The 13,520-nt window shown below is 36.4% G+C and overlaps 1 protein-coding gene across 2 annotated transcripts in view; it reads right to left on the bottom strand.

Annotated features, from left to right (window-relative positions):
• LOC117403677 (collagen alpha-1(III) chain-like) overlaps positions 1–13,520 on the bottom strand; it is a 44,032-nt gene that overhangs the window by 25,515 nt on the left and 4,997 nt on the right. Inside the window, exons 2-9 of one of the 2 annotated variants that reach the window (XM_034005969.3) lie at positions 4,491–4,702; positions 3,376–3,423; positions 2,746–2,853; positions 2,581–2,658; positions 2,442–2,486; positions 1,495–1,548; positions 1,166–1,219; positions 673–726 (exon numbers count right to left, since the gene is read on the bottom strand). In XM_034005969.3, the coding sequence (XP_033861860.3) occupies positions 673–726; positions 1,166–1,219; positions 1,495–1,548; positions 2,442–2,486; positions 2,581–2,658; positions 2,746–2,853; positions 3,376–3,423; positions 4,491–4,702 (653 nt within the window). The remainder of the gene's footprint in view (positions 1–672; positions 727–1,165; positions 1,220–1,494; positions 1,549–2,441; positions 2,487–2,580; positions 2,659–2,745; positions 2,854–3,375; positions 3,424–4,490; positions 4,703–13,520) is intronic. The other variant, XM_059032190.1, reaches the window with a different exon arrangement.

The raw sequence follows: 13,520 nt of genomic DNA, 5'->3' as shown, positions 1-13,520 counted from the left end.
TTTTTATTTTTACTATTACTACACAGAAGTATTTGTAATCTTTAAAGTAAAATGGTAAGTTTGTTTATATTATTGATTGATGGCACTCTGGTGAGCTTGTAACTTCCTTAGAATTTAAAAGTGTACCAATACATACTTACTGTGTTAACTGTTATTCAATAGTGCTGTTTGCGTATCTTATAATGTGACGGGGGGGATACTCAATTATAGTCTTTTTTTTTTTTTTATAAAATTGCGAAATAACGCAGATTTTTTTAATTGATTTTTTTATCTGAGAATTTTTTATTGCAGGAAAACTAGGATCCCTGGTTATGATACAGTACATTGTTGTGCACCTGTGCTTGTTATAATATTCTGTTACAACTAAACAAACACGAAGAAACAGGTTTTGTAGAATACTACAAGCAGCATGGATTTATATAGAATTGTGCATACTGGTCTTTATCACTGTTAAAGCACTGACATATCTCCCTAGATTGGATCAACCACCAATCCGTGGCCATGGGTAACCCTCTAACACAGGAGGTTGATGCGATCTTACAAGATCCAGCTGTGGATTATCCCGCCGCTGTTCATAAAGTATAGGTTGATCAAACCGACCCTTTTAGTCATTTAGACAGGTTAGAATGTATAACCTGAGTTCAGAAGTCATGTTTTTCACAGTCATATTACCGGCAATCCTGCGGGTCCCCGATCACCATGTCTGCCAGGCCTGCCGGGTTCACCCTAATGAGAAGATAAAGGCAATACAGTAGTTTAATGTATGATAGTTTCAGTAAGGAGTGCTAAATACCCACAAATAAGAGAGCACACAAAATAAAAATAAAATTAGACGAAAGTTATAATTACAGTCAGCACTATTGAGTGTCGTCTATCAGATCATTAACAGCTGGTATTATTGTTGTTACTTAATGTACAGGCTCTGCTGTTCAGATATGTATACAAGATATGTGTCTGCATGTCACTCTGTTTATGGGGTTAAATTATTCTACAACTGCTTTTAGAACTTAAACATGCTATGAATTATTATGTCTCATCCAGTACAGAGAAGTTCTAACAGCACTAACACACTGTTATAGTTTAAGTGATGCCTGAATCTAGATAAGAGTGTGTATTTTTATATTACGGTTTCTTTTTTTCATGAGTAACAAGTTTGTGTACTTACATCTTTTCCAGAAGGGCCCATTGAGCCTACGGGTCCTGGAGGACCAGGTGGTCCCTACAAAAACAATACATTTACAACAATACATTTTACATTTTTAAAATCACTTAATTACACACAAAGTCCCATACACTTCGATTTAATTCAGGCCTGTGTTAAAGGACAATACTGTTTAGCCCGCTGCCAAAATTACAAACACCATTTGATTAAATGTATTTACATCAAACAATTTGTAACACTAGGAACAGACAGACATTACTAAATCTAGAAAAAATGGCAATTACACTTCTGTGGTGTGTATGAAACACAAACCGATAAACACAAGTACTTACACTCGCTCCTTGCTGTCCAGCCTCACCAGGAGGTCCTGGATACCCATGTGAACCCTGTATTGGCACAAGAAAGGAAAGTTAATCTACAAGATGTTTTTTTTTCTAACACAGAAGCTTGGCTTGATACCAGTTTATAATAGCCACCCTTGGTCCCTATTTTCTGGGGACATTTGTTTCCGATTCACCCCAGATGTTGCTCCATTTGTCAATGTTTTATTGTTTTTGTGTATCTTTGAGGTTTCAACAGGGATGTTAATTGCTGCTATGCAATTTGGTGAACTAAAGTCATTAGCATACTAATTATTCAATCCTTGAAAGAGATACACTTCAATCCCTGAAAGATATATGCTTCAATCCCTGAAAGGCATACGCTTCAATCCCTGAAAGAGATGTGCTTTAATCCTTGAAAGAGATACGCTTCAACGCCTGAAAGAGATATGCTTCAACGCCTGAAAGAGATATGCTTCAACGCCTGAAAGAGATATGCTTCAACGCCTGAAAGAGATATGCTTCAATCCCTGAAAGATACACTTCAATCCCTGAAAGATACACTTCAATCCTTGAAAGAGATACGCTTCAGTCCCTGAAAGATACACTTCAATCCCTGAAAGAGATACGCTTCAGTCCCTGAAAGATACACTTCAATCCTTGAAAGAGATACGCTTCAGTCCCTGAAAGATACACTTCAATCCCTGAAAGAGATACGCTTCAGTCCCTGAAAGAGATACGCTTCAGTCCCTGAAAGATACACTTCAATCCCTGAAAGAGATACGCTTCAATCCCTGAAAGAGATACGCTTCAATGGAATCCAATTTACTCTACGGATTCCTGTTGCTTTCCTAAGTGCTGATGACTTCTATGATTTGAATGTGTGTTATGAAGCTTGCTTACTTACTTATGGAGTAAGTGTAAAGGACAACTATAGAGATATTGTATCCAGTACTTACAGGGGCACCAGGTTTACCATTTTGGCCAGCTGGACCCGGAGGACCCTAGAATTGACAAGAAATTTGAAATCATGAAATAAAAAATGAAAAAGGAAAATAAAATCAATTATTTTCTTGTATGTAACAAGACATATCTTACACGTGGTCCCGGTAGGCCATGAATACCGACAACAGACTTTCCATCAGATTTAACATCATACACTGGACGGAGGGTGTGCTAGAAAAATAAATAAAAAAAACAAAAACATTATATATACCTATTCAACTGATTGGAAGCCATAAAAGTAATAATAACAATACTCACCCCCCCCCCAATGGTGTTGGGATCCCTGCAATCTGGACAAAATCCAGGTGATCCAGGAGGACCAGGAAGTCCTGGCTGACCATTCTTTCCAGGAATGCCAGGTAAACCCTATACAAAAAACAACAATGAAGTGCGTAATCATATTGTCTTAGAATCCCCAAACACAGATTCTCAGTAGGAATGTTTTAGACTACTGGCTGTCTCCCATAGAAGAACTACACAAGTAGACAACAAATCACCCATTAATTTAGAGATGGATGAATTTAGATTTCCAGTCTCTTTTTCTAAAGTATTTTGTATTCCATAATTTAAAGGTCCCTGAATATCTGAGTTTTATTTATCAAAATATGACAAGAAAACAGTTACTTACTGTAGTTCTGATTTAGAGACCTGTGTGGTCTTGAATGTTTATGTGTTTGGTGGTTCCTGTTTCTTTTGTTGCAAACGGGATCTTGTTTATTGTGCTGGTCTGAATTGTGTGTTAATAAAGCATGATTGATTCATCTTCATAATGTAGTTCACTTCATACACTTTAATAAAAGTTGGAGTCATCCTGTATTTAACACCCACATCAACCGCTGGGAAAGGGGTTTGTTTTATATATAACAGTTGTAAATATATATTCCTTACCCGGTCTCCCTTTTCTCCCTTTTTAACAATCCCACCATTTGGTGGCAGCTTTTAAAAGAAAATAGAAAAGTATTTCAAATTATTATTATACATAAGCATTTCAAAATTACAAGTACTGTTATATATGTAGCTGTTGTCAGCACTCCACATAAGGTTTTGGGTCACTGAGTAACTCACTCTCCAATTTAGACACTATCAGCATGATTTTCAAAAGGGGCAAAATAAGAACTAGGTAGCAAAGTGATTTCTAAAATCTGATTTGGGTCACTACATAGTATATGGCTTTCAAAGGGTTTAGATTAAATGAGTCATGTATTCACTTGTTGAATAAAAATATAAATCAAGTGATGTGGTTCCATTAATCAGGCTTTAAATATAATTTTACCACCAAGTTCTAACTTTGCACCTTTTGAAAATCATGCTGTCTGTTAGTAAAATGTATTTTGGGTCAGTAAAATGCAACATTGCCTTAAAGTCATGGGTACTTTAAATAAATACTGTACACATGTTAATGCTAATGTATGTTGTATGCATTAACTACAGTCTTACATTTTAACAGCAATGTGTTTCTGGCAATTCCGAGACAGGCTACAAGCTGCCCCATCATTTCTCTAGCTATCGCAAGCAGTATATTCACAAGTGTCCATTAAGACGCCGGGAACCAGCGAAGTACAGGTACAAGAAGCTTGATAACACGCAAAGTCAAGCTGTACAGCAAAATTGCTATACGTATTCGTTATGCAGCCACAATTCATATTATTGTCAATGCATAAAACACCCTTTATGCAACGAATCTGGAGTGCTGGCTGTTCCATTACTATTACTGTATTGTTCTCTAAACAATGGTGAGATTTAAAAAACACTTTCACGTCATACTGTATATGACATATTTGGAACATAAAATCTTAAAGCTGCATGTCCTTGTTGTAAGCACATTTTTGTCACAATGGTCACGGCAGCAAATGTAACATTTTTTTTCTTATACAATACTACACAAAATACACAAAAGTTTCACGAGAAACAGTTGCAAAAGTCATGGTGTCTATATGGGACATTCTGATGAATTGAATTTTACCCAGGGCGTGATTAAACCCATGCAAGTTCAATTTACTTACCGCTTCAGTTGGGCTTGGGGGTGTAGGACAAATTGGACAGCATTCTCCAAAGGGGATTTCAGGGTTTAGACAATCGCCCATTTCTTCATCACATACTATATCATCACACAGGACTGACCCAGAGTCACACACACAAATCTGGCAGACTTCAGGTTTCCAGACATCTCGGTCAGCATACTCCTGCCCGTCATATGTACATGTACCCAAAACAACTGTGGATGCAAACAGACACATGTAGAGCATTCGATTTCTGCGAGGGCTTGACTTGTTCAGTAAAAGCACTGGCCGGAGATAAATAAAAAGGTACATTTAAAAGATGTGATAGCCAGGGTAGAATTTGATAAATCATAAAATCAATTGGTTCTTTATCAACCCCTTATTTAGCATTTTATCACTGAATGTATGATTGTCTACTTGTTAAAAATAAGCAAAATGTTTTGATGAGAAAGTTCTCACAAGTGCAGTCATTAATTTTCTAGAATAATGGTTACTGTATCACCACCTAGTGGCCACAATAAGGGTCTGTCATCATAAATTCATTTATGAGCGTCATGTACACAGCATTTAGAGATATATACAGTATATACAGATACATACTGTATATATATATATATATATATATATATATATATATATATATATATATATATATATATATATATATATATATATCGCTGTGATTTTGTAACAATTGTCTCCCTGTCTCCCTGGATAAGATCGTCTGCTAAGAAATAAATAATAATAATAATAATAATAATAATAATAATAATAATAATAATAATAATAATAATACTTTCTACATGGCCAGACAAAAAGAGGAGGAGGAGACGTCCCCAAATATTTAGAAGTCATCTGTCTTTTCTAAGCCTGTCTGACACACAATGTATGCAACAATTTCACCTCAACAGTCAAACAATCACTGACATCTGCCAACTGCTTCAGGCTGACCTGGAAGGAGACATGCGGAGAGCACACTGTTTGTCTGTAGGCACTAAGGTATGCTCACCAACACAGAATAGGCACCTCTACGTAAATCGTAAGGGGACCCATTCTGTCAACGTGCAAGTAGTGTGTCATCTGTGATGCCAACAACTACATCACACATGTGTATGCAAACTATCGTTGCTCCACACATGACTTGTTTATCCACGCTAATTTGCAGATGGCAGCTGTGTTTCAATGGGATGCCAGTCTCAAAGGCTAGTTAATTGGAGACAATGGGTATCCACTGAAGCGGTGGCTACTGATACCTCTGCTCAACCCCACGACCCGTCGAACAGAGGTATAACCGTATCTTTAAATGTGCTCGTACTATAATTCTGTGAACATTTGGAATCCTCAAAATGTGATTCCGATGTTTGGATGTCTCTGGGAGAACACTACAGTACACTGCTCAGGTTAGCAATATCATCCTGGCTTCTTGTGTTTTAATAACACAGCTCTCCGTAATGGATGTTGAACTTACAGATGAAAGATTACAGGGTTTGAGGGAAGCAAATGCTGAACTTGAAGCCCCAGTGTTGGAGGTTGCTGATGCAGCAAGTGCCAGGCATGTCAGACAATGCCTTTTAGATAGGGGTTCACATAACTGGTACGCACGTACACATGTGGACCAATAAAAAACAAAAGTTGTTGTTTAAGATGCAAATGCGTACCGTTAGTACATTTGTAACTTAATTTTGCTTATAGATCACTTTTTTAATTTCGTATTCACTCTCCCACTCCAGGTTGCTAAAACAAATGTGTAGCCTTGCTTGAGGATCTTGGTCATCCTCTTCACTTGGGCTGCTGGATATTTTACAAATGTTTGCGCTTTTGTCTTCCTTCTTACTTTTGGTTTCAAAATACTAGTGATGTGCAGTTCGCGAACGAATCGTTCTTTTTGAACGACTCACTTAGGTGAACGATGGGAATCGGATCAGAGTCCCCATTGAATCGGTTCCTTTGATTCACCCTATGAACAAGCTGCGTGGCGCACAGGAGTCGAGTCAACAGCCTATCAAAACTCATGAAATGATTCCTTACCTCTCGAGTCTGGCTGATTTGTTTGTTGTAACAAAGAAACCGGGTTGTCTCTCAGCTCGTTGAGTGTTATGAAACTGAAGACCGTATGTGCCATGTTGGATCCAAATTCCTGCTTACTTACTGCATAAGAACTCGGTGTGAGCCAAAATGGCGTCAGTTACATCCTCCAGACCATAGCTATATAGCCATGATCCAGACGGTGTATGGTAAGGAGTGATTGATCTGTCAATCAAATTGGGCAAACAGCGTTTTGCTATGTGCTGAATAAATACCACGGATTAGTTCCAAAAATACCACTCGTTCAAGCCTCTCTTTGTTGTTGTAAAAAACAATGGGTGATTCCAAATGTATAGAAAAAAAAACACACGTAAGAAATGCAATTGACTATTATTATTATCATCATCATCATTATTATTATTATTATTATTATTATTATTATTATTATTATTATTATTATTATTATTATTATTATTATTATTATTATTTTAAAGATTAAATTAAATTAGATTAATACTGATGGCTAAACAATGCTAATGGTTCAAACTGTTATGTTATCTCCAGGATTCTAAATGTATATTATTATTTTTTTGTCAAACTATTTTTAATTTAATATTTATGAACCCAGTCAAACAAATATAGATTCTCCCTAGTTTTTGTGATGTGCAGTTCGTGAACGACTCGTTCTTTCTGGTTCAAATAAACCTACGTAAACAATCTTAATGTCGTCTACATTGATTGGTTTTGTGTCATTGAATCAGTGAATCAAATGGACGAAATGAATCGATTCACCAAACTGAACTGAGTCAAATGAATCGAGTCACTAATAAGAATCGAACTGCCCACCACTACAAAATAACCTCCGTTAGCTGTCGCAGAGGTGCTCTTAAAGGGAATGTTGAATCCATATTGGTTGTAACCTTACTCCTCCCATTGGGCGCACGATTCGCAATTTGATGTGTGTTAGCCCACACGTGAAACCCGACTTCTAAATCACGTTTTCGTACGCTATCGCTGCGGTTTGCTAACGCTGTCATATTTGCCTAGCGATTGCAGATGCGCACATATTTGATAAATAGGGCCCTGTGTATCAACCCCTGGGAGTTCATATGGCTAAATCATAAATCTAATAATGGGTAATCGATGTTTATATACTCCATTGTTTCTGTAAAAAGACTAGATTTGTCACTGCTACCATATCCTATTTTTGTAATCATCTCACTTCTGTCAGATGATTCCACCATTCTGCAACAGAGAGTTTTTGCCACTTTCCAGGGTCACAAAATGATTTTCTTTGCCAATATGCTTGCTGGAAGTATGACCCTTTCTTTGTATTTGGGTATATCCAGGTTAGTCCCAGTTCTTTTCAACTCGTGGTTGATTGCTCCATATCTCCTTTTTGCTTTTATTATTTCTCTTCTTATACATTATGTAAACAAATAGAATAATGCTGATGATGCCAACTTTCATTTTTTCAGTTGAACACAATAGGGCAGACTATGCCTTTGAGTACAACAATAAAAAACCCAGCCAATAAGGCTCATTCTGTCTGGCATAGACAAAGTCATGTAGTGCGTAGTGCAAACGGGTTATAAATAATTCTCTAAAATTGTAGTTTAATGATAAATAAGTAAAGAGAGAATGTTTCAATTTTAAATGTTGAAATGTCTTGTAACTTATATTTTTTAAATGTATTTTACCATGTAAAATCTCTTGATTATTATTATTATTATTATTATTATTATTATTATTATTATTATTATTATTATTATTATTATTATTATTTTCTTAGCAGATGCCCTTATCCAGGGTGACTTACAACTATCACATTACAGAATATCATATTACAGATTAGAGCAGTTATAAAGTACAATAAAAATCAGTAGCAAATAAGATCACATTAAAATAAGAGCAAAATAAAGAATATAGTAAATAATTACATTTAAGAGCGAGTTCAACTAAGAGCAGTTAACTTTGCTTATACAAGTCAAGTCCAGTAAGAACATGTAGTAAGTACGATAAATGGATGAGAATGTTTTCAAAGAGCAATTACAAAAAAAGTGAATACAGATACCTATAAGAGTAAAATCAAATACAAGATAGAGGAAGTAGTTATAATTAAGAGCAGTAGTGGAATACGACAGTGTATGGAGGAGATCAGTGCAAGTACAAGCTGATGCAAGTACTGGTACAATTGGGTGCCATATAGTCCAGTATAGTCGAGTTGTGAGGTGTGTCTTGAGGAGGCACCAGAAGGAGGTCAGGGAATGAACGGTCCTGATATCCGTGGGTAGGTCGTTCCACCACTGAGGTGCAAGGGTGGAGAAGGAGCGGGCTCTGGAAGCGGGGGAGCAGAGGGGAGGTACAGCTAATCTGCTTTTTTAAAGTGTTTCCTATAATGAATCCATAATAAACCTCTCAAGTATTCCAAACCTTATTCATACAATCAAACAGCCATTTGAAGTGTTGCATGCAATTTGGCTCGTATACCAGAAGAGGGCACTATTACCTTACAAAATTCTTAAAACTAGAATCTTGCAGAGAGCAGTGTCCTAACCAGTGCTGGCATTCTACCGAGGTCAAACTTAGGTTTCAAGCTATAACTGGCAGTATTTATATGACTGCTTGGTATTTACTATTCAATCTCCAAATCTACGTTACATGGCAGACCAACAGAGAAAAGGAAGGAGACTTTTGTACTTTACCAGAATTTGTACATGAGCATCAGCATTGATGACACAAAAAAACAACACCTCGGTGTCCTCATAGCTAGTTATGGCCATGCTTGTGAGATCTCAAATTTGTATCATCCGACTGGCATTTGTGCTATGAAAATGGTACTGTATCCATCCAAGACACTTTGGTTTAAATGGATATAGCATCATTCCTGTAATCCACCCACCCCACACACCTATTTATTACCTCCCTATTTGAATTAGAAATATTCAGACCTTGTGTTTTCAGATCATACTATATAAAGGAAAACTCAACTACCTTGCCAAATTATGTTCATGTATGAGGTCAGCAATTCTTCAAGCCCTTCATCTGATTTATAAACTGCTGATTTATTTTGTTTTTATGTATTTATTTTTACTGGCAGCACTTCATCAACATTCCTGGTAAAACATGCAACCTACAAAAAAAAAAATCTTGAACATAAATTGTAATAAGGGCCATATAAAGTTATGTGATAAGAAATGCATACCACAAAGACAACTATGTTGCATAGAAGTCTCTTTTTAAATCGACTTCATTAAACATGTTTTATTTATTTAAAACACTGTTAAACATGTTGTATTTTATTTAAAACGACATTGACATAATGTGCGCTCAAACTGATTAGCTGTCTTATATGTGTTAGGTGGGTTGAGGTATAACTGACAGATTACTGTGCTCTAGTTAGTAATTTTTACCACTTCACAGAGGAAGAACATCACTTCTCAGGCACCAAGCTTGGTTTTTCTACTCTGGAAGCATATCGTTGGCTATATGCCAAGAGAGCAAGACCATAACCAGAGCTGACATTCTACCAAGATCAAACTTAAGTTTCAAGCTATAGCTGGCAGTATTTATATAACTGCTTGGATTAACTATTCAATCTTCAAATCTATGTTACATGGCAGACCAACAAAGAAAATGAAGGAGTCTTGTACTTTACCAGAATTTTTACATGAACATCAGCATTTATGATGCATAAAAATAACCGTGGACACAACCTCAGTGTCCTTATAGCTATTTACAGCCATGCTTGGGAGCGTCAGAAGAGCACTCAGATTAACTGATGCAAAGAGAATTTGAGGCCAAACAACTGCTGTTAATAGTCCTAATGCTCCGTTGTGCATGTAATACATATCAAACTAAAACTTCATTTGTATCAGGGAATTGACATGGCACATTCAGTTACTCAGATTAGAACTAGATGTAAATTAGTTTTTGTCACAATACATTTTTGATCTTTTAGGTTTTTAAAATGGTCAGATCTTCCTGGCTAATTTTAGGTATAGATAGGATCTGTTTTCCATGAATAAAGTCCAGCCAGCTGTAGTATCCAGACATAATGAAATAATTTCCTTTCACTGCAAGGAAACCCAGCATCAACGCGTACGTGGAACTTACAAGGTAGTTGGGGCATTGATCTAATTAAGGCACATAGCGCAGAGGGGGGAGAGTATGGGAGGGGAATGGCCCCCCTTCCAATGGTGTATTCTGGCGCATTTTTGCATGGTTTTAGCATGTGCTAAAGTCTAGTAGTGGTCTGCTTATAGTGCAATGACAGAGCGTTATTTCAGCACTGCTCACAGCAAGGCAAGATCAGCAAGATAAATTGACGTTTGGAGCATCAAAGCCCTTGCAATAAAAGAAAATGTGTATGGAATTGGTGACCGCACCTTTAATTGTGTACAGTTGTAATATGAGAAATAGCATGCTGCAGCTCCCATACTCAGCGTTAGTCAAGTCCTGATCTGACAGCATGAAACAGATAGCTCTTATGATTACATCTTACCGTTTATTTTTCTGTAAAAAGTTTAAATTGCAGCGAGTTCGCTCTGCTATTTATGGCATTAAATACACCACAGCAAGAACTTTTACTGCAATAAAGTAAGCTGCAGTACATTTCATTTTTAATTCTCTAAATGTTTATTTTTTTCAGCAGTACACTTCCAAATAACAGTCCCAATTATTTTTATGCATTCTGCTGTCACCTGAAAATGGTCAGATTGAGAAATAAACATATTTTTTGCTGTAATAGCTGACTCCCTGCTTCTTTGGCTGAAGAGATATTATCAGCTCATCATCAAATAAGGGAATCTTCTGTGCAATTAAATCATCCTTAAACTCTTGACGGTAAACAATGAAAATTAATCCATTTAATCTGGGATAGTTGTGGTTGCTAAAGAAGATGCGTACAGCCTCTATACTTGAACCCCCATTACGACAACGTACAGGTACATGTTTTTACGATATCATAATAAAAGGAATACTCTTTTTTTGGTGCACATGTATAGCTATTATTAATAGGACAAACAAAACTGAATGATATTACCCAAACATAATCTTAATATTTTTTAATAAAAGTAGTCAGCACAAATATCATTTTAGGCGGTGGATCGCGCTGGTCGTTGGCTTATTTTGAAAACCCTGTTGTAAACAAATGGACATATATCAAATTGCAATACAATAATAAAAAAGGTTGTGGGTAAAACAAAGCCAATGATTTCGATACCATTTTGTTAGGCAGAGCTGCCCAACCTTTCTGGTTAAAATATGCATGATGACGACCTTTGGGCTTACAAACACAAATTGAATAAAATGGAAACATTTCAGACTAACTATGAATAGGTTTAATCAACTAAATTGTAGCAAAGAAACTGAACATTGCTTCAGTTTAATGAATATGTCAGTATTGCTGGTTCTGTACCTTCTACCAAAGACAACTAGTTGTCCATGTATTCTTTTTGAACCCATAAAAAGCCTTAATGGAAAACTTCACTTTTTAATCAAGACAGATTCAATGAGCCATATATAGTTCTGGAGCCATTAGTTGGGCAGCCCTGAAGTAATGTACTTAGGTAACTAAGTACATTACTTCATTACTACTGTGTGGTCCAGTGAAAGAAAGGGGCTTGTAACCAGGAGGTCCCTGGTTCAAATCCCACCTCAGCCACTGACTCATTGTGTGATCCTGAGCAAGTCACTTCACCTCCCTGTGCTCCGTCTTTGGGGTGAGATGTAGTTGTAAGTGACTCTGCAGCTGATGCATAGTTCACACACCCTAGTCTCTGTAAGTCGCCTTGGATAAAGGCGTCTGCTAAATAAACAAATAATAATAATAATAATAACTGCAACTACTGGCTATTGGGAGTTATAGCATCCCATTAGGATTTGGATTGTTTGTAAGATAATCGTCAGGTATCATAGACCCTGGTTCATTCTAATCTTGGCCTGCTTTAGCTAAGGTAACATTAGTGCTCTATTAGTAACAGATATGTTACAAACAATGCTAGTTTTGGTATTTTGAGTTGTTTTTGCCTTAATTTAAACATTTAGAGGTGGCAATAACCCTATTCACCCACTCTGCTTGATGTTTATTCATTCCATGTGAAATCATGCCCTGGTCTCTAAGGTTGAGTCAGTAACTATGAGGTGGACACCTGATCAGAACAGCTGTGGGATGTCCTGCATTCCCAGCCAAAGTCAAAACATTCAGGAAGTCTAGCTCTTCTCATTGAGAATGGGTGGGTTACATCTGTGTCTCAGTGACAACAAAAGTCCTTATTTTTCTTTTTCTTTTTTTTTTTTCAAGGAGGCCAACAAGTACAATAGAAAAAATTCCATGGGCATTTAAATGGTTGGCAACTTTGTATAAACAAGAACATATAACCAGATGTTACAGCTACAGTGATATTTGATATTATAATCGAAAACACAGTATAAAGATGGATCTTCATCAGTGGTATTTCTATTTCAGAGTTTATCTAATAAATTGTAGACTCAAATATTAACAATGTTCTTTTGACTGCTAATTTACTATCAGTGTTGTGGTCAAGAAGAAATAGTGTGTCTGTGTCATAGGAAGTTATTACGAGTTTAAATTGGTTACCTGTCTGAGCTATCATTCTTTCATTTATGAATAAAACATTTACCCAGGAGCTATGCAAATGAAGAAGACAAGCATGTGAAAAGTAGGTTCTTACTAATATATATATATATATATATATATATATATATATATATATATATATATATTTTTTTTTTTTTAGTGTTAAACGTTTCCTCTAAAATTTACATTTGCTCCTGTATCTCAGTTCACAGGAATTCCCCACTCTACTTTATGGAAACCATTTGAATGTTTGTAGTTCACTCCTTGGCAATAAATCAAAGCTTCCCCCACATACGGTCCTCCTTGCAGTGATGTCAGAAAGGCTGAATGTCTGAAAGGGTTTCCTTAATGTGTGGATAATAAACTGTTTGCTGAGTGCTTATATAAAGTTTTCCATAGCAACTCTG

Source organism: Acipenser ruthenus, chromosome 10 (genome assembly GCF_902713425.1).
Source record: "Acipenser ruthenus chromosome 10, fAciRut3.2 maternal haplotype, whole genome shotgun sequence".
NCBI classification, from domain to species: domain Eukaryota; kingdom Metazoa; phylum Chordata; class Actinopteri; order Acipenseriformes; family Acipenseridae; genus Acipenser; species Acipenser ruthenus.
Note: the sequence above shows the minus strand (reverse complement) of the source record. Positions and strands in the feature narration are given on the sequence as shown.